Source organism: Plenodomus lingam, assembly GCF_022343315.1.
Source record: "Plenodomus lingam strain CAN1 chromosome Unknown contig_5, whole genome shotgun sequence".
Lineage (NCBI taxonomy): Eukaryota > Fungi > Ascomycota > Dothideomycetes > Pleosporales > Leptosphaeriaceae > Plenodomus > Plenodomus lingam.
The window spans coordinates 886,838-913,785 of record NW_027093957.1 but is presented as its reverse complement, the minus strand read 5'-3'; the positions used below and the strand labels follow the sequence as shown (position 1 = coordinate 913,785).

Here is a 26,948-nt window from a genome sequence, read left to right as displayed (position 1 = left end):
TCTAAGTATTTTACCCCTCCTTTCTTTAATCTTCTTTACCACCTCTACCACCTCTACCACCACCTCTACCACCTCTATCACCACCTCCACCACCTCTATCACTACCACCACCTCCACCACCTCCACCACCTCCACCACCTCTATTATCACCACCTCCACTACCTCCACTACCTCCACCACCTCTACCACCACCTCTACCACCTCTACCACCACCTCTACCACCACCTCTACCACCACCTCTATCACTACCACCACCTCTATCACTACCACCACCTCTATCACTACCACCACCTCTATCACTACCACCACCTCTATCACTACCACCACCTCTATCACTACCACCACCTCTATCACTACCACCACCTCTATCACTACCACCACCTCTATCACTACCACCACCTCTATCACCACTACCTCTATTATCACCACCTCTATTATCACCACCTCCTATTATCACCACCTCCTATTATCACCACCTCCTATTAGTAAAAATATCATGACTCATTATTATGTCATATGTGCGTATAGCGTGAAGCTAATCTTTTCTACCCCTTTTAGTCTTAGTTAGGTATTATAGCGTATAATAGAAATAAAACTACTTTTTATACTTAATTTAAACCCCTACTATAAAAGTAAACTACTACTTTAATAAAAGTAAACCACCACTTTAAACCTATTTACGGGTATACACGAGGTCAGTTTACACCTATATAGTAAACCCCTAGCGTACCATTCTACAGTAAACAATTTTTTACCGTAGTGCTACCTACACCCACGCACCAAACTCCCCCAACTCAAAAACCTCGATCCCGTATCCGGTAGGCCTGGGACATCCCACCTAGCGCTTAGTCCCAGGTGCAACGGCGCAAAGGGAAACTAACCGATTGGGAAAGAAGCAAGACAGGGGTTTGCGCGTGTATGCGTATGCGTATGCGTGTGTGCGTGTGCGTATGTGAGCATGCAAGCAAGGTAAGCAAGTACTGCTAAGCAAGCAAGCAAGCAAGTAAGCCTCAAAGGCATAAATCTCCTCTTAAGGAACACAACTAACTACCCCCACATGCGTATACTTGGCAGATACCGTACTGGTACCTACAAGACATGAACAAGGGGATAAGCGCGGCGTTTATTCCCCTTGTTAGAAAGGCTTACCTCTAACCTCTAACCTCTGACCTAGCATACCTTCTATACCATACTAACCGTGCATCTAGTAGGCATGTTTGTGTTGGATATAGGCACGGTACTAGTACGTACCAGTACGGTTATCCCACAGCAACCACCATGCCCTATCCCACATCCATATACACACACGGGGATGTGGCTCAAACCAACTCACGTCTACACATGCCAACGCTACAACAAACACCCCAGTATATAAGCGGCAAAGCAGCTGTATCATATACCATCCTGCCCCGGCACCGGTCCCGGTACACCGAATACAGATAGCCGAGAGTCTGGCCGGCCGGGGCTGGTTTGGGTAGGTGGGGATCCTGTGCACAGCGTTTGTGAGAGAAACCGTCGGATAAAGGTTATTTTTTTTCCCTCTTTTCTCATGCGTCAGCGTTGCAGTCGATATCGCCGTCGCCGTCGCCATCACCGTACGCATCGCCGTCGCCATCGCCATTACCCTTGCCGCTCCTGCGACCGCTCCTGTCCGTCATCCAGGGCCCCGAATTAAGCGCAAATGCCGGGCAAGACTGGGCTGAGCCGAGTGGACTGGACTGCGATTGTTGAGGGGACCTGACTTGCTAGTTGGGAAAACGTGGGGGGAATGTATGGGTCGGGAAGTGTTTGGGTTGGGAGGGGAGAGGAGAGTTTGAGAGAGGTTCAGCCCTGCTTGGATGGTGTGAAGAGTGCTGGTAGGGTGGGTGGCATGGTTGGATTGTTGGGGCTGGGTTGGGGGAGGGGAGAAGGGTGGCAGACATTCCCTTCCCTGACCTTGGGTAGTGTATCGTATCATAGTATACTCTACTGTAGTATACTATACAGACGTGTATGTACTATGACATAGACCTAGGTACTATACCTACCTCTACAGTACGCTACGGCACACCCCCACGTACATACGCCAACAAGAACAAGACTTTTCCCTACAGCGTCACGCTCACCCCAGGGCCTGAAGATCAGTCCACCAAAAAAACACAAAAAGGCGCGAAGCCTACCATGTACATACAACATACGCATACATGTACCTATACGGCGCCTAACAAGTTCCACCACCCACCACCCCCAAACTGCAACGACGATCATGATCGGCCCCGCCATCGGGGCAGTTTCCGCAGCTGTACCAAACTTCCCACGCCGGCGTTCCGGACATCTTGCGCATGCCGTGCCGCCCATTTCGCACGTGAGCCGGAACGTAACTGGGTACTGTACCTAGGAGGGGAAAGTACTGTAGATATCGAGCAAAGTTTACCCTTGGGGAGGAAGTGAATCGTCATCCCTGGGTGGCGGCCCCGAGAGAAAGAAAAGCACACCAAGGGCAATGCATGCATGGCATGAGCCGTGGCATGCATCCATCAGCGCGGCTCCGTGATTGCATAGACTCTGTTTCATTTACCTACAGGTCGGCATTTCGGTCTGCCGACATGGTACAATCAAAGACCCGAATGAGCTAATAGGATGCGGATAACTCTTCTGCTATGCTTGGTTGCTTGGTGTACTTGTGTGAAGGTTTTTTTGGCCTTGGCTAAAATCTAATCTTACCTGAGGGGGTGCAGATATGAGATAGTGCCGCCCGACCGACATCCGACAGGAGCGTCGTCGATCGTCAAAAATAAGAAGAATGATGATAAGAAGAAGAAGAAGAAGAAGAAGAAGAAGAAGAAAAGAAGAAAAGAAGAAGAATATTGATAAAAGAAAGCAGATTGCACATGTAAATGGACTGGACGGCTGGACAAGAGGGGAAAAAGACAGTGGCTGGCTGGGTACCTGATCGCATTCCAGCATTCCCCAGAAGAAAGAGAGCGGCGAATCGGGCTCCCAGGAAGCAGACTTCCGGGTGCCCGGGAGATTCGACGCGGCCATGGCTAGTAGCAGGCAAAGGCAGAGCGAGCGAGTGAAGCCGGCGCTGATGGCTGGTTGCATGGCCGGTAGCGTGGGGCAAAAGGCCTCAAGATCGTCTTACCCATTACATCATAGACATGTAGCACGCTGTTCGACCCTCGTTCCATTGCGTGTGCATCACCTATCGGTCGCTTGTCAGTGTCTGCGCTGGTGCGGGCATGATCCCCGTCGACAAGTCTAGGCGAAGGGTCATGTCAAACGTGCCAAAAGGGCCCTTGGAAGTTAGGGTGGCGCACAGTTTTCGCTCCGATTTGCGCCATCCATTAGCTCCCGCTAGCCAGCCATACAATCACTCTCATACACGCTCTCGCTCTTCTTTGTAGATAGAGTTTGCATGACAGTTTGGGCAGTCAACGCCGGGGGCCACTGGGGCAAAACAGGTCCCGGTGGTGCCTGCTGCGTACCCTATCCCACTGTACACACGGTGATGAGAGGCATATGATAATGGAGTAGAAAAAGAAGCAGAAGGGCTCTGGGATGGGTGTATGGGCCGTCTTTAATGTCCCTATTGGATATGGACTTGGCCCATGATCGTTGCGCAAGATTGCAGGAACGGCCCGGGTTGATCACGGACAGCGAGGGTGAAGCTGGGAAAACCGGAGAGGATTCGCCGGGTCAATCGCCAAAAGCGAGGGTACTGGGTGGGAACCAAAGGCGATCACAGAAGTCGCCGACATGGGTAAATGAGTCGTGTGTTGCTGCTCGACGGACGGCCGCTGCTCGCTCGGTCATTTCCCCCAAACCCCTTTCGGCGGGTCTCAAGGTAATGGGATGGATGGCATAGCCCAACTAAGTCACCGCTGGACATGGCATCGGATCGCATCCCATCTCATCCCACGCGGCTCAGAGAGGATTGGAAAAAAAAGAGAGTCCATAATAAGGCCGGGGGAGGGAAGGCTCACGACTCATGAAGTGGCATGAAAAAGAAGTGGGCGTCGATCGCAGTGGTGAAGCGTGCAGACGGGTAGTGTTTATGCGGCCAGATGACCTGACAAAGACAGTGGTGCACACGCTCATTTCGGACAAGATTACTTGCTTTGGAGTGGTGACAACATAGGGTGACTCTGCGCGGGATGGTGAATTGGATGAGCTGCCTGCGTAGCCTGCGGTGCCTGTGTCGTGTGCAACGAGCCATGTTGGTGGGTGTAGGTGGGTAGGTACCGGTAAAGAACAGGGGCGACGGAGGGTGGTTGGTGGTGGTTCACTGTTGTGGCAGCTGGGGTAGGTAGGTCCCTAGACTTGGCACAAGCTCCTTCTTCTTCTTCTTCTTCTTCTTCTTCTTCTTCTTCTTCTTCTTCTTCTTCTTCTTCTTCTTCTGCGCCTTCTCGAACATTGACTCATCCAGGGTCTACCGCTGTAACAGCCGTCACCGTCATCCACATCGATGTATGTGTGAAGAGTCGTAAAGAAGCAACACACTGACTTCTGAAACTGCCAATTCCCATGACTAGGTCCTGTACTGTACCTGTTGTAGGTATACGAGAGACCTGCGCGTCATGGAGCACGCACTCCTGTTCGATAGCTAACGCCCCAAGCTGGCTATTTCCAGATGGCATTGCATCCAGCATCAGTAATCAGTCCATCAATCTATCTATCCATCAATCCATCCCTCCATCCACCCCCCAAAACAGCAAAAAGTCCCAAGGACCCATGGCCGACCTTCCCACCGGACACGCAAGCTGATTGGTGGACCTCGACCTACGTACCTGTCCATCGGGAACGGCAAGGTAGGCAATCATGTCTAATTACACCTAGTAGATGGTTACATACCGTAGATGAGCTACTCTAGACAGGACATGACTATTGCATGGCCATGGCACAATGTCGCGACATTCGGGCTTTGCTGGAAGTCCCGGTCCTGTACCGATGGATGTGGATGGGTGCACCGGTCCAAAGACGGCATCCCAACCGCTGTACAAACCACTCTACCCCAAAAAGCCCTGAAACATACAGTAAGCCCAAGCATACAATGGGGTGTACCGGTAGTGCGCCCGATAATCCCGTTGTCGCAGGCTGCAGATTGACTGTATCGGGCAAGGTGGGCGCGGCGTCAAGACCTTTTCTGCGTGTATTCATCGGTTGTATTCATTGATTCAGTCTCAGCTTGTTTATTTATTTTTGAGCTGAGCTTGTTTGGTTGGTGGTTGGTTGGATTGGGTTGGGTTGGATGTGCTGGGGGTTTTATTTGGTGGGTAGGCATGTATAGAGAGGTACCGTATGTACCATACCGATACCTATACCACATCCCACATCCCACATCCCACATACCACATACCATGTACCACCAAACCACCCACCCACATCCCCATGCTTTTCCCACCGTTTCTCAACTTGCCAATCCCTGGCTTTTCCTTCCTTTTCCTGCTCCTTCTTTCCTTTGTTCTCTCCTCGCTTCGCCCTTGTACCCAGATACCGGTACCGGTACCCAAGTGGGGTAAACACAGCCGATCCCACCTACCTACCAACCAACCTACCTCCATGCCCAGCGACCAAGCGTCCTGCCAAACCAGCGCGTGCTACTAAATCCGTACCACAAACCACAACTCCAGCCTCGGGGGATTCGAACGAGGTCCACGTACATGTATGTGTGTGCGTGCGTATGTGTGTATGTGGGCGGGGGGGGGGGGGGTGTGTATGTCATGTACCTAGTTGCAGACCAGAACTATACTTTCTCGAGTGCGCAACCACCCCTGCTGTCTCTCTCTCTCTCTCTCTCTCTTCGTTGCGCACGTCCGGGGGAGAGGGGGGAGGGGGAGACGCATCATCAGCTGTTTTTCATGCGGCAGGCGACGGATACATTGATCGAATGATACCGTTATGGGATTGCTTTTTTGATGCGAGGGGATTCCGATGCACGGTTACGGTACGGGTGTCCATGTATGGACATGTGTGCCGGGGACTCTCTCTCTCTCTACCTACCCATCTACCTACCTACCTACGTCTCTTTGCAACTGTCCGGCGCCACCCTTCACATGCCCACCCACTGCACTGCGACTTGCACCCGTCGTTTCAGCTTGATTGGGCTGTCTGGCAGTCAAGAGTCTGAAGCCAGCAAGATTACCGACGCAGTATCTAGATTGCGCTGCCATGCTGATCCTGCACGGCGATTTTCTTACCCCCGATCTGCCTCTTTTTCTGTTTCGTCTTTGCCGCGGCGGCCGTGGCGGTGGGAAAACTCATGGGCAAAGGGAATTGGCGAATGTATTGCCTCTTTTTTCCGGCTCCTTGTGCTGTGTACCTAAGCAAGACTTGCATCTACCGGTACTCAACCACATCTCGGTACAGACTTGTTTTGTGGAGCCTGGGGATGTCGCAATGACATAGCATGTGAAGATGTGTGCAGGCTAAGCAGGCTGGAGCACTCCATTGAGCACGCTCCTGGACTGACCGATCAATATACGAGAATCTTTCCTTGGCGATCGTCGACGTCTACGGTACGGTAGGCGAGGCAAAACATGTCGAGGGAAGAAGAGGGTCAGTCAGCAACCAAAGCCAGGGATGCATTGGACTAGTTACCACATTCATATCAAAAAATTCGTCCTGCTGTAGCCTCGTGGGCAATCGTGGGAACGGGCTGGGAAGCTTGAGCATCAGCCTTGGGTGAGAACGAGAGGGATAGGGTGCTCCAGCAGTGACGTCGTGGTCATTTGGCGGTTAACATGCCCAACTTGGACAGCAAGTGGACACTGGGCAGGGAACACAGCTTTCCTGCGTCGTAGCTTTACGTGCCCAACTGGGGTTATCCATCTATGATACAGTAGTATCATGGCGCTCGTGTTGAAGCCCTGCGAACCAGCCAGACTCTCCATCAGCCGTGGCCTAGCATCCACAGTCACCCATCACCGTTGCAGTGCATGCAGGCAAGTCATTCCTTCAAGCTTTCACCCGCGGATTGCGCATTTCACAAAATCAACATAGCAAGGCGGATTACAGGCAGCCCAGCAAGAATAGTCGAATAATATTTTCATTTGGTCAGTTCTTGGGCAAGCCCATCTGACCCTCAAGACTGTTTCCCAACTATGTTACATCCATATGGCCAAGATACACACACGCTCCCAAAATAGATTGGATCCCAAACGGGGATCGGCCACTCGTCGCAAACCGCTAGACGAGGGTATAGATACACTACCGCCGCTTCATGGCGACGGAAGATATCGTGGCAGAAAGGAAGAAAAGATACTCCAGTAAAATGCTCAACTTGTGGAGGTGGACTCCAAGAACGCCGCTGAAAGCAGGTGGTATCATAAACAAGCGTCCCAAGTAGAAAGAAGCGCATGCGGTGTCAATATGGACGCTGGTGGATTGTTTACCAACCTCGGTTCATCTACAGCTGTTGCAGGAGAGAGAGAGAGAGAGAGAGAGAGAGAGATGTACTAGTTTCTGGGTCATCATGTCGTGAGCGTGGTGCTGGTCGCCGCATGACAACCTCGCTCGTGTCGTTTCATATTACTTCGGACACTAAAGGCCTTGCCACAGTTTGGCTGTGGGCACTTGTATGGCTTCTCCCCCGTGTGGCTGTGGCTGTGTATGCGCAGGCTACTTGGCCGTGAAAAGGCCTTGTTGCAGGTCGAGCAGATGTAGCGGTCCTGGGATTGGGGGAATTGCGACTGACTCGAGGTGCTGATGTAGTGGTGGTGTTGCCATGGATTGGCACTGTTTGCAGCCGAGTTGGGTACAGGGGCAGGCAGAGGCATGTTTTGTGGTTGGAAGTTGGAAGGAAGGGGTTGTTGGCCGTACATGCCTACCCTGTTGTAGGAATGCTGCTCGGGAGAGTAGAAGGGCGTGGAAGGTGCAGCTGCAGGCGAAGGGGTGTAGGGTGCTTGGCCATAGACTGAAGCCGTGTACGGCGACATGGAGTGAGAAGCGACCGAGTCCCGTTTGATGGAGGACATGGAGGACATGGACACTGATTGGCGCTGGTGATGGGGTTCCAAGTTGTTCAGCGATGTACCGAAATAGGCGGCTGAAGCAGAGTGCGTCGAGGTGGAAGAAGGCGAGTGGTTGCCCTCGTGCGCAGCTTCATGATGATGCATGGGTGGCGTTGGGGGAAGAGTCATCCTTGGGTTGGCCAGGCTGGGTTGTTGCTGTTCTGGACGAGCCATGTGTTGTTGTTGTTGTTGTTGTTGTTGTTGTTGTTGTTGCTGCATGGCTCCTGCCTGTCGGTGGTGTGGTGCCTGCCTTGGCTGTGGTGATGATGATGAATGTCGGTGTTGTGATTGAGGACTTTGGGAAGCTGCGACCCTCGTTAGTGGCTTGTTTGGGGGAATGGGAATTGATAGCACAATGGGGGTGGGGGGGTAGTGTGTGCTATGATATTTATTTATTTTCTTCTTCCTCTTCTTCTCCTTCTTATTTGGCTTACCTGGTTCTGATGCTGCCTTGTCACCACCGGCAAACTCCAATAGACTTGAGATGGAAGGCAATGAAGGCTTCTGGTCCTCAGCTGGTGGCGAAGGGGGAGATTGGGGCCGGTGCTGCTGGTGGACTTTATACTCGGCCTGCTGTTGCTGCTGGAGGTGGTGTCGCTGTGGGTTGGCGTGGGATGGATGGTGATAGGCAGGCTGATGTTGTTGTTGTTGTTGTTGTTGTTGGTGTTGATGTTGAGGCTGAGACTGCTGGAAGTAGTGGGCGTGTTGGGGATGGTGGAAGGCCTCGCGCTCCCTAACGCTGCTGTGGACCATGCTAGCGAGATGCATTGCAATGAGATGGTGATGATGATGATCAAGAGGAATTCCACTCAAGTCAGGTCACGGGTCACTTGTGTATTGGTAATAGAGAAGGGGGGAGAGGAGGAGTGAATAGAATGGGCAAGTGGTGACGAGAAGCAACGGGTAGAGAGGTGAGCGACGGATAAGTCCAGACAGGCAGGAAGTAGTAGTACTATCTATGTGCCAGGACATCGGGCCTGCAGCGTTCAAGTACGATGAGCTGCGGATTGGCGAGATTCAGTCGAAGCCCGTTCGCACGGTAGCGTCAGTCGGTGGGCCTGTCGTTCCCTGTCCTAAATTGCGTTTGAGCGGGCGATGAGGCGGCGGACCGTTGTCAAGAAAGCCCACGTCCCCCCTCCCAAGTGCCCACAACCCTACACATCCTACACACCCTGTCTACCTATCCAAGTCCAGCTAGTGGAAACGCTCAGAGTCCTTGCAACGGCAATGCAGATGACGGCCCACCTCTTGGGGGGCATGGGCTGTGCTCAAGACAGCCTAGCACGACTCGCAGCGAAGAGAGGGTGAAAGGCGACGACGAAGGAAGATGAGCACGCTCCTCCTCCTCCTCCTCCTCCCCCCCCCCTTCTCTCTCTCTCTCTTTCCCCCCACCCATCCCAATCCTCTTCCACCTTTCTAACTCTTCCTCCCCCCCTTACCCCTCCCACACAACCGTCCAGGGGCCTGAGCGCTTGACCGAGCGATCCGCCCACCCATCACAGGCCGTCCCCCGGCGCAGGAGCGGTTTTGGGAGGGCAAGCAAACCCACCCCCCCCCGGTCGGCACACAACACACAAGGACAGGCCGCCATGCACTGCAGATCGACCGTTCCAGGAGAACAGAGCACCTGAGCACGCATCCTCGTGGGCGGCGGAAGCAAGCAAGCAGCTGGGAAACTCGGCAGCCATGGTCGCCAGGCTACTGTCGCTATTGCACCGCACCCGCACCGCACCACACCACACATCGCCCACCACGCACCACCACGCAACCACGCAACCACGCCAGCCACGCCAGCCCATCATCGCTATGCCTTCCAATCGTCAACCGGAGCGGAACAACCTTGGGCCCTAACCCCCCTTGTCCCCGCCCGCCGCACACTTGCCCTTTCTCTCTCTCACACACACACACACACACACACACACATGCTCTCCCTTGTCTCCCTGTCTCCCCCTTCCCCTCACTGCCGTTACTGTCTACCGTCATGCTAGCGGCCATCAATGTGCAAATCTATCCTTCCATCTCCCTGCGCACTTGACTAGGCTTTTTCTAGGCGTCTTTTTTCGGTACGGGTACTGGATACATAGCTAGGTAGGGTACATGGATGATGGGTGGTTACCTAGATACCCTGTAGTACGAGTATAGTACATAGAGTACAATACCGGTACAGTACCGTATCGGTACATGCCTACAATACCACACACAGGTGACAGCCCACACAACACCTCGAGAGTCGCCGACGGCCTGTCAACCCCTCCCTGCAGCGAGACGAGCACGGCGGCCTCAGGCACTTTGGCAATCGGCGCCTAGGGTCTTCTGCACGGGCCCGCTTTCGGGTACTGCGCACCTACGCGAAGGAAGGGCAGGAAGGCAAGAGCTTCAACAGCCATCGACTTTGTTTCTTCGCAGTGCAAAACAGTCCAAGGCCCAGAACCGGCTTCAAGTGGCCTCGAGCAGTCCGCCGCGCCACGTTTCCCTTCTGCGCATTGTGTAGCCGACCACAAGACAATGGCGAAATGGGCTGACGAGAGGATTGTACAAGGGAGGGGCGGTCGCCGCTGGGAAACGGCAGAGGCTGCCGTAGACGACGGCACAGCCATTATGGGATAGGGAGGGAGCCAGACGCGATACTGCACCGTGTGCAATGTGCATGCTGCAACATCTCGGCCGCCCTCCTTTCTCATCTCGTCCATCATAGGGTCCGGAGAATACGTGCCGGTGCGTCCTAGGTAAAGCAATCGCCCTCCGTGCTGGCAAAGAGGAGGTTGCAATTAACAAGCGGACTGAGCGCTGCTCCAAGCTCAGATACTGTCTAATCCTGCATGTACGTGCTGGCGGAAGGGCTTGACCGCATATGGGCTCAGGTACTTTTTGGACAAGCCACTCGGTGGACTGCAATTTCACAAGTCCATTTCGAGGAGTAGAGAGGATCCGTGAGCCATGATGCATACACACACATACACACACACACACACACACACACACACACACACAGGCTGCAGCCGCTCGCGAAGCGACGTACCGTCTATGGCGTGCCGCAATCGTTTGAGAGGCCGTTGTCACACCCTCCAATGCTCTCGCAAAGCGCCAGCGCCGTGTCACAGATCTGCTCTACCTACACAGCTTATGGGAAGACGCGTGTGACAATGCCGACTCGCCTTCCATTCTGCCGTGCGGCATTACCGTACCAACATCGACGTTTTATCCTCGCCACCCTCTGGCCTCACCAAAAGTCCATGTATCCTCTCTCTCCTCTCGCACCCACCCGCACACGCACATCATTCTCCCGCTCTTCGGCAAACTCCCTCCGCTAGAAATTAGGCCGTATGGGCTGCATCAGATTCCGCACCATGGCAGGCGCGGGAGAGAGTCGAGCGATGGCTGGACGGCTTATACCTTTATTCAGCAGCCTCTCCGTCCCCCGTACGCGACGACCTTTTTTCGGCGCCGCCTGGGTGGATGGCGGCGCTATCCCTTGTCTTGGCCCGGTTCGTCTGTGGAGGATCTTGAGAAACAGACGGGTCGATCAGCACAAGCGCATGCAGCCAACCCCGGGGCCACGTTGGCTGTCACCAGCACAGCTAAGCGACGTCCCGCTACACGATTTACCTCCGAATCTTTCCAGCGCGGCTTCTCGAAGCACACAGCACGCGAGTGTGTATGTAGCACCGCATACCATCTACCTGCCTACCTGGTCGGCTTTAGTGATGTGATAAGAGCACTTATTGGACCCAAGATCGGGCGACGATCGACATGCACCACCAATCAGCGGATATTTGTCCATGTGCCAATACTCCTCCACCTGCTGCGGGCACTCGGTACCATTCTCATGCCTCACGTCGTATGCACATGGAGCTGCGACCGGACGTTGTGAGGACAGAGCGCTATGCGTGTTTCATGGCGCCTCCTGGGCTTCGCGTCACGTCAGAATATGCGCAACTTGTAATCACAGCTATCATTTTGCGATGGAGTATCCGTATTGGAATCTGTACACAGTAAGATGGGCCATGAGAAGGAGTCGCAAGTCGCCGTCTCGACGGACAAGCTGACACTCACTGCATTGGAGAAGGCTTCCCACGCAACAGGTACCCATGCTTTCTTGACTTTTCCCTCGATAGAGAAGAAACACTCGACATGTTCTCACCAGTAGCACAACGATGGCGCCGTCTTCGATCCCGTCTTCGTTTGATACCACGTGTTGACGTTTTGAGCCATTGTATATCTCATCACCCATCCTCAAGTCTCCCTTCTTCACAAGCATAGGTACATCCGCACCCGGACGAAAGATGGTCAAGGCCTGAGCTGCATGATCGTCCGGGACGAGAACCAATATTTCTTAGTTTCAGGGTGCGTGGGATTGCCAGGAGCATCGATACGTGGGCCGCATGATGCTCCGTTTGTGCTTCCCGAGCACATCGTCTCGGCATGTCATGAATCGGCATACAGCGGCATCATACCCATCACAGTGGCGTCCGAGAGTTTTCCATGAGGAGATGGGATATGGCCAACGATGCTCAATCTACCTGCCGTCTTCTGGGTAACTACATACCTTCAATCTCCATACAACCGGGCTCCGACGGGAACCCGAGACACTTGATGTGCTTCGCTTCACATGTCGAAGCACCAGGGACCATCCCCAAGTGTCCGGCTAAAGTGTGGGATTGATTGCACTAGACCGAAATCATCCAAGGCGTTGTTCGATTTTCTTCTGCCTAGCCCCCCTCACATGCTAGTCCCTCACATGCGCACAACATCCCGGCGATCGACTACGACGCTTTGTTCGGAGTGGTACGATCCTGGAATGGGGTATTCCTGCGTGCCAAAATAATGACGCCCCCCACAGACGAGACCCCGAAGTAACACGTTGTTCCTATAGGAAAGCATGTACATCGATCGTTCTCGGCGAGAGCAAAGTATGCTTACCGCCAACATCCGCCCGTCGTCGGTGAACCAATGACAGTTGACATCGTCAGGCGTCAGCCGCCCTGTACCCAGGCTGCGAATGCTGCGCCTAGGCTCCCGAATTCAAGAGTACTGGGCAATCTTCAGCCCTTGTTGCGCGGCGATTTCTAGAGACATTGTTCATCCGAATCTTGGAATCAAATAGGTTTCCATCACGCGCACCTTCCGAGCCTGAACCGGATTTCAATTTGCAGGTACAGTTTCCCTGCTGGACAAAGCGGAAGAGCCGATTGACCATGGAATCACGGAAAGAGACCATCTACCAGTGTGGCCCGGAGCAGCAGCTGACCAACGGAGCTGAACCATGAGGGAGACTAGAAACGCGTTAGGAATACTAGGGGTTTTTGGCTGAAGTGTGTCGTCAGATACCGGTGAGAGCGAACAGTAAAAAAGACATAAAAGTACATTGCTTGCAGCAAAGTAACCAGCAAGGGCCCAGAAAACCTTCACCAATTTGAGTAACAGGATCACTATAAGGTTAGTAAGAAGAAGTAGAGACACTAAACAACAGACTCCTTCTATTGCTTTTAAACAACTTAGATCTTGCTGTGGATTAGGGCTGTTATATATTACATCACTACGGCAGTAAGCATGGCACTAGGGACCGAGGTCTCGCCCTACACAGTTCCTACAGTATGGTTCGTACATGTATACCTTCAAAGATTTACTCGATGCTTTGGACTGCTTGTTCGGTGTGTTGCCAAACTGACAACTCTCTTTGCTGCAAGTGAGAGGCGTTCATCCCTAGTACGCCATGTAGGAGGAACAGCCTCAGGCAGTACGAACAGGCTTTTGGTTTGTGACTGGGAAATTGGGTTGAAAAGACATGGCCTGCTCCCAGATCTATCCGACACTTCTCATGCGAAGTCGTTTCTACAATCATCGCCCGCAGGATGCTGCGTGGCATCCTTATCCGTCTCGTGTTCCTCTTCCGGCCTTATTACTAGCAGCAGGGATGAAGAAGATGCGGAGGAAAGGAAAAAACCCCCACATGTACTATGTAAGCAACCTCGCATCCTGCAAGTTGGAGCAAAGCTACTCAAGGAGTTGCCATTGAAGCCGCATGGACGCTGAAAGAAGTATCCATCTGGTTTCGTCATGCAACCCAGCCTTGTTGCAAATCAATCGACTTCTACCCTGGGGATCCAAAACACATTTAATGTCCCGGCCCAAGATGGTCAAAACTGCGGGCGGACGAAATCTTCTCGGTCACGCTGGCCACTCGAAAGGGTGCAATTTGATGTCTCGCATGTCAAACGTGGGTCAGACCGCACTTCGTCGAACTTTACTTTATGAATAGTGTGCTATTACATACATAGTACAGGCCAATGTACGGCCCGATTCGGATGGCTAAAGGCCGAAACAGTAAACCGCGAGTTTGGATCCGCCAGTGTGGTGTTCGTGGCCCTGTCCTTGGCCCACCCTTTTCGAGCGCATCCTCCGGGATCCATTACGCCACGACAAGGGCCTGCGAAGATCAACTATGAAACCTGACCACCATCACGTCGAGCTGCGTTCGTCCAGCCAAAGAGAGGAACCCTAGATGCAACGCGACCAAGCCTAGGATCAACCGGGTCACATTTGTCTCCTGCGCCTGCCGGGTAAATCGTCTCGATCTCTATAAGGTTTGATCATATTGATCCGAATGAAGCGCCGCACTTCCGAGCATGTTGTTCGGTATAACTGCCATTTGTGGCCGCCCTGTCGCACAATTGTCGTTTTGACGGTTCATAGGCACAAGCGCCCTAATCGACACGAGAGAAAGAGAGAGTGACTGGCTGGGCGCGCTGTTTCAGCTTTCTTCGCGCCTTGGGAAGAATAGATACGCCCATCCTGTCGCTCATATGCTGACTCTTGGCCGTTGCAGATGTCCTTGACCGAGAGGCTACATTCGACGACACATCCGCAAAGAGCAATCAGCCTGCTACGTATGTGGCGACCACCGACTCAGATGCACAACAGGCCGAAGATACTGACAAGCTTCTGCTTCGGTACTAACCACTTGAATCATTTCATGAATCTGGGTAGTAGGATTTTCGTATCAGGATGACATTCCTGGACACAAAACAAGGCTGCTGCTGCTTCTGTTCCTAGCCTTCAGGATGGATCGTGGACGTACCCACCCGCAACGTCCGCGTTGGCCCACCGCCCCCTCCCCTGTCACTGCCATCAAAGTGGCTAAAAGAACTGCACGCCTATTCGTGCACGTTACCTGACATGAGCTTAGTACAAAGCTCGCGGCAACAACGACCCGCCATCTACTCTATCTCTGGATTTTGAGACCCTGCCTCCCGCTGCTTGTGATTGCGCCAAATTTTCGGCCAACTTTCTGCCTTCTTGCCCTCGGGATCTCTCATGCTGGGCCATAATTTCCGAGATCACGTATTTTAGAGGCCCATTGAGCCCGACAGACTGGTTTCCCATCCAGATATAATGTCATGCGCTTAGAATGGATCTCGTCTCGCTGACAGTGAAGAAGGCGCTGGCGCTCTCCGCGGCACCCAAGCGTGCACAGTAGAAGTCGTACGACGGGCGCAGGTGGCTTAATCCTACTCGCACGTTTCCACCACTGACTTTCCACGAGATTTCCGATCCTTCCTGAATATCAAGGAGTTGAGATCGACGTTGATCACTGCTGGAAATGACCCACTCTTGACTGTGCCATGATATTCAAGAGCCTTGTGTCTACCCTTCAACGGAATCGTGCTAGATATGGGACAGTCCGTGGGATAACTAAGCTCAGTTGGCGTGCCTCCGTCGTTTGGGTTCACGAGATATCCAAGACTCAAGCAGGAGCTGCGGGTTGTTACAACCGCGTTGCGCGATTGTCTGACGCCTGCAGCTTTGTTGCGGTGACCGGGGCACCAAGGAGGAAGCGCTAGGTATGGACAGTGTGGGCCCTGTAGGATCGCAATGATAATCTGCTGCGACACGTCAATCATATGCCATGATCTCCATCTGAACCGCGGCTTCATCCTCACGCCCGGAAATCACCCGACACCACGGCTGGAACTGCTAGACGGTTGGCAACAGCACGCATGGGGGTGCTGTTACTTCGAGTCCTCGAGTGGTCCCACTCAGATCCCTTCCCAGCGCTACCTGCACGTTCGTCACACGAAATCTCCCCTACTACTGCACAGCTTTAGAGCCCCACTCGCTACGGTATGTACGTATGTATGTATGTATGTATGTATGTATGTAGTGCAGATACTGTATAAACCTAGTGTTGTTCACAAGCCAAATTGCGAAACTAAGGATGCAAGAGCATAGTATCCTCCGAGGCTACTTCTGCAGCAAGTATTGAGAGGTCAGACTGCATACCACCGAGACATTCATGGCCACGAGACCATCGTTGCCGTCTTTCGTATCGAGCGTCAGAGGACTCCGCCACGATCTGGATGTCGGAAGTGCCCATGAACATGATTACATTAGATGATGTGACAATCTATCGAAGACTGTCAGAGTGAGGGCGTTACTACTCTACCTAGTGAGCTGCATGGCATGCAAGGCACAGATCATGTAAGTGTTTTTTTCTCATTGTGTTGTTGGTCAGTGGCTTGTCGGTTGACTGTTCTACCTCTCTCGGGCTTGCGCACTTGCCCCTGCACCTCCGTATGCAGTACATGATATTCGATACCAAGTATTCTGATCAAGCAGCACCTTAGCCGTTGAATATGACGGCATCTCTGTTCCTGAAGGATCAACTAACATCTGTCAAGATCCTAGCCTTCGCATGAACGATGGCCACGATACACAGAGCAACACAAGGGTATCCATCCACCCAGCTCGCAGGCCTACGATGATGACGGCATCGAAACAACGAGATAGGTATACCAGCCATATACAAGCTCATCCACCGACATCAAAGGCTGCTTGCTCGTCGTATTCCTATCCAGTTTGAAACTGACAACACCAAAAGATGGGGGAATCAAAGGCAATATTCGGTGTGACATGATACGTGGGAAAACCAAACAGTGAGCATGGTCGACATACCGGTGTACCACCTAAGTCTCCGTTCCTTCCCGGCCCCCCGGGGCGAAAGCAATCCCTAACGATTAATTGACCATCTTATTGTCAGCATGGTGTTCTCGAAGCCACAACAGCGCACGCGAGGTCGATCCCGTACTCCAGGCTTATGACGTTCGCCAAGTACTGTGCCCCTCGTCGCATTAAAGTGCCTAAATTACAGTCGCCTGATCTCCGACGCCCACCAGGCATTGTTTAATATGCGCTCGGCAAAGCCCCTTGCACTATAACACCCGCAACTAATCTTTCTTACAGAGGGAAATAGCCAATGTATCGCCTGCCATTATGTTTATTTTTTACTTCTGCACGTCGGATGATCGCTCAATGCAATCGGCATCCTTGGTGCGGATCGCGTGGGGCGGCTATTGCAACCAACGTCCCATTACAGCGCCTTTTGAAGCCGCGGCGGCTTTTGCACACTGACGGCGACTGGCGTTGCCCGCTGATGCGGTGTGTACGGTCCCCGACGAGTTCGAAGCCGCCAAATCTTCCTAGACGGTCTCACGTCAGAGGTGGGGGGTGGGATGCCTCAGCCGCCAGCGGGACGCCGCCGTGAATCTATTGTATGTACATACTGTAGGTAAGCCATGGAAACCAGTTTCCGTACCAATCAAGGCCAAGGAAGAGCGCATGGCCCGTTTTGGGCCCGTCGCCCACATACAGCTGTCGGTCTTTTTATTTGGGACAGCCACGAATGACATCTCAATTGGGTAAACAGGTCGACCCGCATAGAGACACTGAGAACCCCCATCCGGCCTGTAAAAGCGGGTAAAGATGGCATCTCCCATCTCCCTACCGTGGCAACCGCTTCAGCACCGTCGGTAACACAGACTCTGCTACTTCACTTCCAGCAGCGCTACAGCTGGGTCGGACTGGGGAAAGAAGCAAACCAAAGAAGCCGTTAAGCGAGGAACAATGCATCATCATAACAAAGGGCGACAAAGTTGCCTCTCCTCTTGGAAAGATCATCATCGCGCTACGATATACAACATGGGCTCCGGCGCTGTGTCCGCAGACAAAATACCACCATGCAATTCTTCCCCACGGGCCAGCAACACAGCGCGCACCCTCGTGCCAACGCTCGCCGTTCGGTAATGTCGCTATAGCGATGATCGCCCATGTCCATTCCCCTGGGCCCGCTGACTAAAGAACATTCAACACCCGCCGATTATCATACATGATCCCGTTGGCGACCAGTTTCTGTCAGCTCCCTGCGCATGCGCCGTCATGGTCTTTTTGGTTTTTTGTTGTTCTTGTTCATTCCCCCCCCCCTGCGGCCGTGGCTCGGGTTGTCGATCTGCACCGGCTTTCTCGCACTTGGACTCATCGGTCAAGCAAGATTACCATGGTGCTGACAGCCTGGTCTGGAACTTGCCCCTATTGATTTCCCACGCCTTTTTGCTGACTACGACGGGCGGGTTACCTTCCCTCGCGCGGGTCAAAGGGCCGGAAGATCTCTCACGGACGGATGGTGCCTTGAGACGGCGTGGTTTTTTGCCCTCTTTGGACTCGGCTGGTCTGAGGATGGTCAGGCAACGAACCTACCTGTTCAGATGCCATGGCGGTCAATTCCCCTCTCACTCCCTCTCTTCTGGCCCACGTTTGTCCAACCCACTCATTTGCTGACGCGACTGGCGGGACCTACAGTACATGGTACAATAACCCATGGGACCACACAGACATGCGAGCAGCAAAAGCCACTCTAGTCCCGCGAACCACATTTGCAGATCCTCTATGGTCCCTTTATGCACGATTTGCACGATCCTCATGTGTCCAGTGTGTCGGGATGGACGGATCCCCCGACCGCTGCTCTAGCGCACGTGGTATCTATGTACCTGTACCTGTCCCTCGCTGTAGAGAGACCAGGTACACATGAGGCCGGTTATGTAACACCGCTCCCATGTAGGTAGGAAGATATACCCACGCACCTCGGTTCCGACCCCGGTGGGGAATAAAAAGGGGGGGGGGAGTGCAAGTGGAGTGGAGTCCCCGACGAGCAAAAAGACCGATGTAGAAATCGGACGTATACCTCAGGGAGCACCGTACTCTGTCCCGCGCTGTCATCTGGAGGAATAAAGTTGTTAGTGTGGGGGTGTTGGGCGGTTGGGCGGTTGGGCGGTGTGTTTTTCAGTGGAGAGGGAAAGGAACAAGCAGAGAAACAAAGAAGGAAGAAATTTCCATCCCTAGCACGCAGGTGCTTTCCTGTGAACTTGTGCAGTACTAGTAGCGTGGGCACTTTACATATCCTGTGCTGTCGGTACCCTGCCCGATCTTTCTGCTTGGAGTAGCAATATCTTTGAGCTTCTGGGGGATCCTGGCGTTCTAGCGATTGTTTGTGGTGGCGCATTACAGTGGACATTGTGCATGATGTATCGTGCAAATTGCATGCTATGCGAGTATGCTGTAAACCACGCAAAGAGCAAAACATCCTTTAAGCAATAAAAAAATCCACAACAGTAAACAGTCACCAACCTCATCCATATCCCGGTCAAACACGACACCCTATCTTGCTTCCTCTAGTACAATACAATACCATGCAATACCATGCAATACAACACAATATACCACAACTTGCGTACCGTATTTCCCACCCACATCCCCACTCTCTCTCTCTCCATTTCTAAACCCCGCCGAGCTTATAATCCCCTTGGCCCGTATAATTAACCTAATGACGCTCTGCAACGTAGCGAACGTATATACCAACCCACACTCCTCGTGTACATTTCCAGACGCGGATAAAAAGGGATGAGAAGATGGATAGAGGCAATATGGACGCGCAACCACGCCCAGGTTCTCTACGTATGGGAGGGTGTTGAGTTGGGGGTATGATGGCTGTGTGGTATAAGAGGGTGAAGGGTGAAGGGTTTCAATGTCTCATGTCATGGCTTTCCATGTGTAATCTCTCCTCTTACATTAATGACGACTGAGCGTTTTGCAAGCTATCTCCCCGTTCCAAAGATTGTTTTTCCGTGAAGGCAGCATTTCAATCAGTCGAAAGCACAGTGCGGAATAAGCATTCTCTGCGATGAGATTCATACTTCTTGCCATGCAAAACATTTCGCAACTATCCAGGACACATGATCCGTAGTCTCCGCACCCCCACCAGCATGAGGAAGACGAAGACAAAAACGAGAAGAAAAAAACGCCAGTCCATGTATCGCTAACTTGACAATCATTAAACAACAACATCATCAACCCTGCATGACCCCAAAGTTTCAAACCCCCTATCCCCCTCCCCATACAGACTAACCAGCACACGTCCAAAGCCATCGATACAACCCTCCAACCTCGCCCTCTCCTCCTCCAGCAACCCAGCATCAAACAAAACCTCTCGTCGCGCCTGTCCCTGGCCAAACCATATCCCGCCACGACTCTCGCTCCAATTCCGCTTCAGCCCATCCTGTAGTCCCCGTTTGCAAAAGGCCAAAAGATCATCGCGCGAGGAGTCGGCGCATGGGGCATGTGCGTCGCCTTCGTAGATTGGAATGGTGGTGGGCAGTAGATCTTGTAGCATTTCGGTGATGAAAGTGCCGAGCTGCTCCATGTAGGTGACTATGCTTGGTTTTGGGGGGTTTGTGCTCGCTGTGAGACGACTGCAGATGTAGTCTAGCAGCGGTGCGACGGATGTCATGGCCTCTAGCATGTAGGATAGCGTTGAGAGTATGTGGGGCTCGCGAAATATGTATGGTTTGTCCTTGATGCATTCACTGCCACGGATGAAGGCGTGCGAGAAGGCTATGATGGACGCAGTCGTTGAAGAGAGACTGGAAGGCTGCATGATCCGCAGGTCAAAGATCATTGAATCCAGTATGGAAGGCAGAGCTCGTAGCAGTGGCTGCGCGATGAGAAAGCTTGTACTTGTTGCAAATGCTTCCTCCAAATACGCCGGGAAGATGCCCTGGAGCAACGTATGACGCAAAGCCTCTCGATCCGCGGCGGGCGCCTCGTCTGTGCACAGAGCGGTGATGAGCTGGTTGACCAGATACGACTGGTGGTTGTCGGCAGCTGCTTGCTGTGCCACCGTCTGTATGAAGACCGAGAGCTGCTTTGCAGTCCCCGAATCATGGACTTTGGGTGCATAACCACATAAGCGAGCGACAACATACGTGGGATCTCCAGCCGGTAGCGGAAATGCGACTGAGTCTGTGAAGAAGGGCAAAACAGGACAAATGTCGTTTGTATACTGCTTCAGGAACTGGACAACCTTTTGCACAAACTCGACATATGCGCCAGTAACAGTCGCGCCCTGCTGAAGCTGCTGGTAATTAAACTTCATGGTCGTCATGAAGTCCTTCAGTATCGTAGCATACGCCCGCCTCATGTGGGGGGCGCTGGCAGGATTGCCTCGTGTCGTAGCGTGCATATCATCTCGCATGTTGGACAAGATGCTCGAGATCAGAGCCAGGCGACGATTACGCAGTGTCTCCGCAGAGACATCGAAGTCACTGGTGTCCTGCTGACGAAAATATGGCAAATTATGCAGTAGCGGATGGTGATGATCAATTCGAAGAATGGCAGCCAGCAGGAGATGCTGGAAGCGGAGCATCGACTCTCGCTCCACCAGAGACAGGAACATAGCCTTGATGAGCTCATGACGGTGCTCTTCGTAGACTTTGGAATCACTGTCGATAAGAGCAGCCATATAGTATGGTTCGAATTTGCGTGTCTGTTCTGTTTGGCGTAATTGCATCCAAGAAGTTGGGCTGTAAGAGTCGACATAATCCGACCACATCCGCTGGCCTGAAGTAACTTGAGCTGAGGCAACGGATATCCATGTGACAACACAGTCCATAAGGAGATTCTCGTCTGGAGCCCTGTCTGCACCAAACGCGTTCGACAGCAAATGCCAAAGAGGAGTCTGAATGAACTCTAAGCCGGGTTGCGTGACCGTCTCGTCTGGAGTCTTGGAATCCTGATCGTCAAAGTCATCCAAATCTGGGAAGTCACCATAGTCTTGACTCTCTTCACTCGTTGTTTGGCTTTCTTTAACGCTTGCAGCCACTTTCTGCATTGCCGCGTAATCTCTGAAAATTGCTAGCGCATCCATAATTACATTGATCAAGCGGCGATCCTGGAGATGCGGCAGTTCAAGCAGGTGCACAATGTCAGTATCTCGAAGGAAGGCAGCTAAACATGCAGGGTCCCTGGCGGTCTTGATAGATTTCCGCATGCCTGCCATGCAGTCTCGCAAAGTAGCAATGACTTGTTCTTGGTTCTTCTCCATCATCTGTCGGACCATAACTGCAGACACATCTGTTGTGCCATCTAGGACTCCGGACTTCATATAATCATCAGCTTCTGTTTTTGCCAGGCGGTATTGTTTCAAGGTTTGATGCATTATATCTTTAAACCAGAGGGCGAAAGGCTTCGCTGCCACATACGGTTCTTCAGTTGATAGCTGAAATGCTGTAAGATTAGCCCAAGCGCGTACATTGAGCCTGCAAGCTTCGCGGTGAGAAGTCTCATGGTTCACAAGGTCCCGTATGTGACTGAGCTTAGGTCGACACGGTGCTGGAGCTGCCCAATAAAGCACAGAGAGGAGGTCGTGATGGTTGCGGAGGGCCGCCAGACTTTCTTCCTCTAAAGTTTGATCCTTTGGGTAACCGCGGCCATGATTAGGTATTGTGCGAAAAACGAAGCTCCGAATTTTCTTCTCAGCATATGATTTCCCCATGCCTTGAAGACCTAACGCAAGACACTTTAGTGCCACGTGAAATCCGGACTCGTTGGGTTCAAGCCCCAACGATTGCTCGACAGATAGATGGTCTAAAAACGACGCTGAACCTTTGCTGGCCTCATGTCGCAGTTGCCGCAAACCATTTTGACCAAAGAAGTCAAAGGTGGTGATCAGCATATGCTCAGGGTGCTCCCAATGCCAGTATTTGATTAGTCTGTGACAGCGTGCTAGGGTTGTTCGGACATATTCATTGATCGAAGTGCCGTGTCTCCTACTGGTCGCAGGGTATAGTTCGTAGAGGCGTTTCAGGAGGTCTCTTACGCAGATCCAGTTCTCAGCTCGCACAGCCGGACGATTCCGTATGGGTATTCCAGAGACATCAATCTCACTGAATGGTAGAAGGGTGTATATTGTGGCCCAGGTTGCCTCAAATGAAGCCACATGAGTCACTTCAGAGACCTTTGACGAAAGCTGTGCACCGAAGATGTCCCAAAACCCACATTGTGGTATTTTCATACCTTCTAATGTGTGCATACAGAGTACAGTACACTCAACGAGCAGATCCGAGTCTTGCACGCCATTCTCCCGGATCGCATGTCGTTTGTTGCCTTCAAGAAAGGCGCTCAGCTCAGGGATACCCCGCTCGATGAGCTGGGCCACAATGGCGCCTGAGAGACTTTTGATCAACGACGTGGCTGAACCATGGCCGTTCGAGCCAACGAGGGGGTGTTGGGCGATTTGGTATACTTGCATAGTTGTGACGAGGAGGTATGCCATAATGCGAATAATGTTCCGGTTCCATTCACTATCTGTGACAGCTTCTTGTAAGCTCACAAAACCTTGGGTATTCAAGACGCTGTGAAATAGACTCTGAATGATGGGTAACATTCTTTCAACGAAACCTTTGCGGTCAACAGGATCCGGAAAACTAACATGATCAGATAGATAGCCTATTAATGTCCTCAAGAACTGGGTTGCGTGGTTCAGGGTATCTTCAGAAGGCTGCACATGCTCTTCCGAGGTGGAGGTGTGAACGTCGAAGGGCGCAAAGATATTGCTCGCTAGATTTTGTATCTGGGAACAGGTTTCATCACCCCATGGACCAAATTTGATGGGTAATACACCATATCTGAATGTGCAGTACCCCGCTGGTTCGTCCAAGTCGCGCCCATCTGGCTTCCCCGTCGTCAAAGCTCGCCGAAACCCATCAGATCCAACGAACGTCGAAGAATGAAAATAAGTCCCGGATGCGAGAGAATGGATCTCAAATGTGATGGGATACCGTGTCCCATGAGGACCGAGGCCCTGAAGTACAAGTGACTCAATTTCCCGCTCGAGAGCTTGTTGGGGGTTGGGGACAACTGCATCGAAAATTTCTTGTATGGCAGGCTCGCTCGGCTGGCGATACTCCCGAGTCTCCACATCAATTCTTTGGGCGAGACGCTTGCGGACTAAGCGCTTCTTTGGCGCTAATTGTTTCTCGGAAGTTTTTGCATCCGGCTCTCCTATACTTGCGGTTGTTGGCAATGGCGGAAGAACCGCGTCATCATCTGCAAGATATCGGGCAAGCTGCGGGTTCATATGGAATCTCTCTGGGGGTGGAGGAAGATCAAACTGCTGATCAGCTCGTCGCAAACCGTGCTCAAAGGCAATTTTGCGATGGTCACGACTGAAAGTTTTCTCTTCACCTTCCAGCTGTGCATTCCTGAAGGCAGGGATAAGTGCATGAGAGCGTTTCTGGTGAGTTCCCCATGTTTTCTTATTGTGTCGCGACGACTGCGATCTGAGAGTGCCAGTTCGCTTGAATTTGATCAGACCATGAGAAAGAGGCGCGCGTTTTCGAGCTCGAGAGACTTCCGAGCCAAAATCTGATCGCTGATCGAGGCTCTTTACCGAACTGGTGTCCGCTGTTGACTGCCCATGTGAGGCTTGCTTGTTTCCACTATTATGCACTAGTGGCTGTCTTCCCACATAGCTCTCTGTAGTCGCAACTGGCCTCGGCTTTAAGATTCCTTCACGCCAATTACGAAGTGTGAGATTGGCCTCTTCTGTATCTTGAGCGCTGTGTAATCGTATTTGCTTGGTATCCGGACTTTGGCGAGCCAGATCTGGCCTGCGTAGCGCCTGACGCCTTGCTATCTTCAAGAACTGCGGCTCACTACCAGGGCGCTTCGTCGGGGAAAGATGTATGTCAACAATACTCATGGCAGGCGGCGGAGGTCGACGTAGTGCATTGGTCCGGCACTTCTTCTTTTGCGGTCGCCTGTCAAGCGTATGCTTCACGAGAGCTGAGGTACTTGTCATACCCCCAGATTGCTTTCTTCTCTTTTTGCCTCGTAATGCATCTGTAATTTTCGTTTGTCTTTTCCGTTTGTTGCCAGCGCCTCCAAGCGTGGGTAGGTGCAATCGATCATTCTCCATGTCAGACAAATTATCTGCAGCATAACGATCATCGAATATTGCAGCGAGTGCCAAGTCCGCTTTCGCAGTCTCGTGCATCTCTTGTGCGTGTTGTATTCCAGGTGTCATAGGCTCGTTGTCGGAGTCATCAGATATCATCAGGATGTCATTAAACCGAGGACTAATTGGTCCATGTCTTTGTGATCGACCAGCTGGCCTATGAATTCTTTGAGCAACCCCTCTTTGAGGTTCAGACAGCTCAGGAGATTGCAGAGCATCCATTCGAGATCGTTGTCGATCTCGCTCCTGAGCCTTGCGGCGTTCTTGTGTCTCCTTGTCCAAGCGTAGCCATGACGCGGGAAGTACACCCTTTATTTTCCGACTGACCTTTCGCAATTCGATATCCTCCGGTTCGCTGGGTGCCTCTGAAGCAGAAGACGAACTATCACTGAGTATAATTCTCACAGGTCTGCGCAATTCGCCACCGGACCTCGATACAGTGCGAGGTACAGAATCCGAATCTTCCTCTGGTGTGGGGCGAGCATCGTCTTGAAAGACGGAAGACGTGGATGGGGTGGGTAGATTCTGGACTAGCGCAGTAAAAGAAGGACGGCCCAGTCTACGAATGGCGCCATTGCCAGGCAAAGGAGGACTACTCGAACCCGGCGGCGAATTAAGGGGGATGTCCCATATATTTCGTGGCATGGGAGACTCATCCGTTCTCGGAGGCTCTGAGACGACCTTTGTCGACGAGAAGTTTGTTCCCTGTCGCTTTGTCGCTGGGGGAAGACGGAGCTGGGATGAAGCTAGGCGCCGTGTAGAGTTCAATGCAGGACGACGGTTCAAATTCCCTGGCTCTACATGCGATCTTGGTCGAGAGACGTCAGGTGTGGAAACTGGAATCTCCGGTTCAGGTGGACTGCTCGAGGGAGCTTCGTTGGGGTCGAAATTCTTTTCCTGAGATTCTCCATCATAACCCGTAACCTGACGTTGTGGAGACCGTGCTCTAGCTACAGGCTTCAGACCTCGACTTTGAACCTCCCTTCGATATAGTTCTCCCTCGAGTGCATACGGATGCAGCTGTATAGGTTTTCGCTGACGGAATTCCCGCCTCGATGCCTGCTCTGTAAGGTGACGTTGCAGGGCTGTAGAGGATGGTATGACTACCTGTACGGCGGTCCGTCTATGAGGTTCGGCAAAAGCCACACGAGTAGGCGGTGACTCCAAGTCAGACGGAGGGTCTGAGAGGACATCGTCGTCTGATTCATCTGACAAAGGAGCAATACCGAACTTGCCGAGGACGTCCACAGTGGAATTGCTGACATCTCTTTTGTTGGTTGGCTGAGATTTTCTTAGGGTCTCCCCTAAGATCTGAGAAGAATTAGCATTCTCGCATCCTGGCGCTGATGAACTGCCCTCTCGCAAAACGGTAGGCGAGCCTAGAAGCTGCGAGGATACTGCTGCGGCTACTTTTAGATTTTTCGGCGATAGAGGAATTTGTAGCGGGTCAGGAGAGTCCGTCTGTCCGCGTCCTATCGCTAGTGAGGGTCCTGGCGTGAATGGCGAAGGCGTGGGGCGATGCTGTGAAGTGGGTTTCGTAGGCGTAGCAGTCCGCTCGCTGTGCCTCTTTGGTTCCTCCAAGCTCCCAATCGCCTGAGTATCAACACATAGAATGTTTTGGCCACCATTTCCTGTTCCATCGGGCCTTATTTCAGGTTCCTCGACTTTGCCGTCACGGTCGATATGCGCACCTAAATGTGCATTCTGCTTTGATGAAGCTTGAGACTCAATCTGAGATTCTTCTTCTTCATCCGAGTCCTGGACAAATCCTTTCTGACGCCATCTGGACATTGGGGCGCGTCTGCATGTCGTATTGCGGGCTGAAGGCGGCGGGG

General features: G+C 52.4%; 6 protein-coding genes across 6 annotated transcripts; 2 read left to right on the top strand and 4 right to left on the bottom strand.

The window, feature by feature from the left end:
- Positions 1-1,254: 1,254 nt before the first annotated feature.
- IAQ61_008952 (uncharacterized protein) lies at positions 1,255-2,430 on the top strand (the record flags this gene model as incomplete). Its single annotated transcript, XM_066098192.1, has 3 exons — positions 1,255-1,424; positions 1,559-1,653; positions 2,036-2,430. Coding segments are annotated over 3 exons (660 nt in total), but the record flags the coding sequence as incomplete, so codon positions are not given.
- A 1,766-nt stretch (positions 2,431-4,196) lies between these two features.
- On the top strand, positions 4,197-4,863 carry IAQ61_008951 (uncharacterized protein; the record flags this gene model as incomplete). The annotated part of the gene is made up of 5 exons (XM_066098191.1): positions 4,197-4,212; positions 4,409-4,449; positions 4,515-4,533; positions 4,599-4,790; positions 4,844-4,863. The coding sequence occupies 5 exons, from the start codon at positions 4,197-4,199 to the stop codon at positions 4,861-4,863; spliced, it is 288 nt and encodes a 95-aa protein (XP_065951830.1).
- A 434-nt stretch (positions 4,864-5,297) lies between these two features.
- IAQ61_008950 (uncharacterized protein) lies at positions 5,298-6,152 on the bottom strand (the record flags this gene model as incomplete). The annotated part of the gene is made up of 2 exons (XM_066098190.1): positions 5,298-5,579; positions 6,003-6,152. 2 exons carry the CDS (start codon positions 6,150-6,152, stop codon positions 5,298-5,300), a joined length of 432 nt encoding a protein of 143 aa, XP_065951829.1.
- Positions 6,153-6,905: 753 nt separating this feature from the next.
- IAQ61_008949 (uncharacterized protein) lies at positions 6,906-9,437 on the bottom strand. The gene is made up of 2 exons (XM_066098189.1): positions 8,426-9,437; positions 6,906-8,296 (listed from the first exon to the last, which is right to left on the bottom strand). The coding sequence occupies exons 1-2, from the start codon at positions 8,757-8,759 to the stop codon at positions 7,452-7,454; spliced, it is 1,179 nt and encodes a 392-aa protein (XP_065951828.1). The 5' UTR covers positions 8,760-9,437; the 3' UTR covers positions 6,906-7,451.
- A 6,062-nt stretch (positions 9,438-15,499) lies between these two features.
- On the bottom strand, positions 15,500-15,925 carry IAQ61_008948 (uncharacterized protein; the record flags this gene model as incomplete). Its single annotated transcript, XM_066098188.1, has 1 exon — positions 15,500-15,925. One exon carries the CDS (start codon positions 15,923-15,925, stop codon positions 15,500-15,502), a length of 426 nt encoding a protein of 141 aa, XP_065951827.1.
- Positions 15,926-20,151: 4,226 nt separating this feature from the next.
- Positions 20,152-26,904, bottom strand: IAQ61_008947 (uncharacterized protein; the record flags this gene model as incomplete). Its single annotated transcript, XM_003836541.2, has 1 exon — positions 20,152-26,904. One exon carries the CDS (start codon positions 26,902-26,904, stop codon positions 20,152-20,154), a length of 6,753 nt encoding a protein of 2,250 aa, XP_003836589.2.
- Positions 26,905-26,948: the final 44 nt, after the last annotated feature.

Coding starts and splice junctions, on each gene's coding strand:
- IAQ61_008949 (XM_066098189.1), bottom strand. CDS start 8,759: ATGCATCTCGCTAGCATGGTCCACAGCAGCGTTAGGGAGCGCGAGGCC. Junction 8,297..8,425: donor CAAGGCAGCATCAGAACCAG/GTAAGCCAAATA, acceptor CGAGGGTCGCAG/CTTCCCAAAGTCCTCAATCA.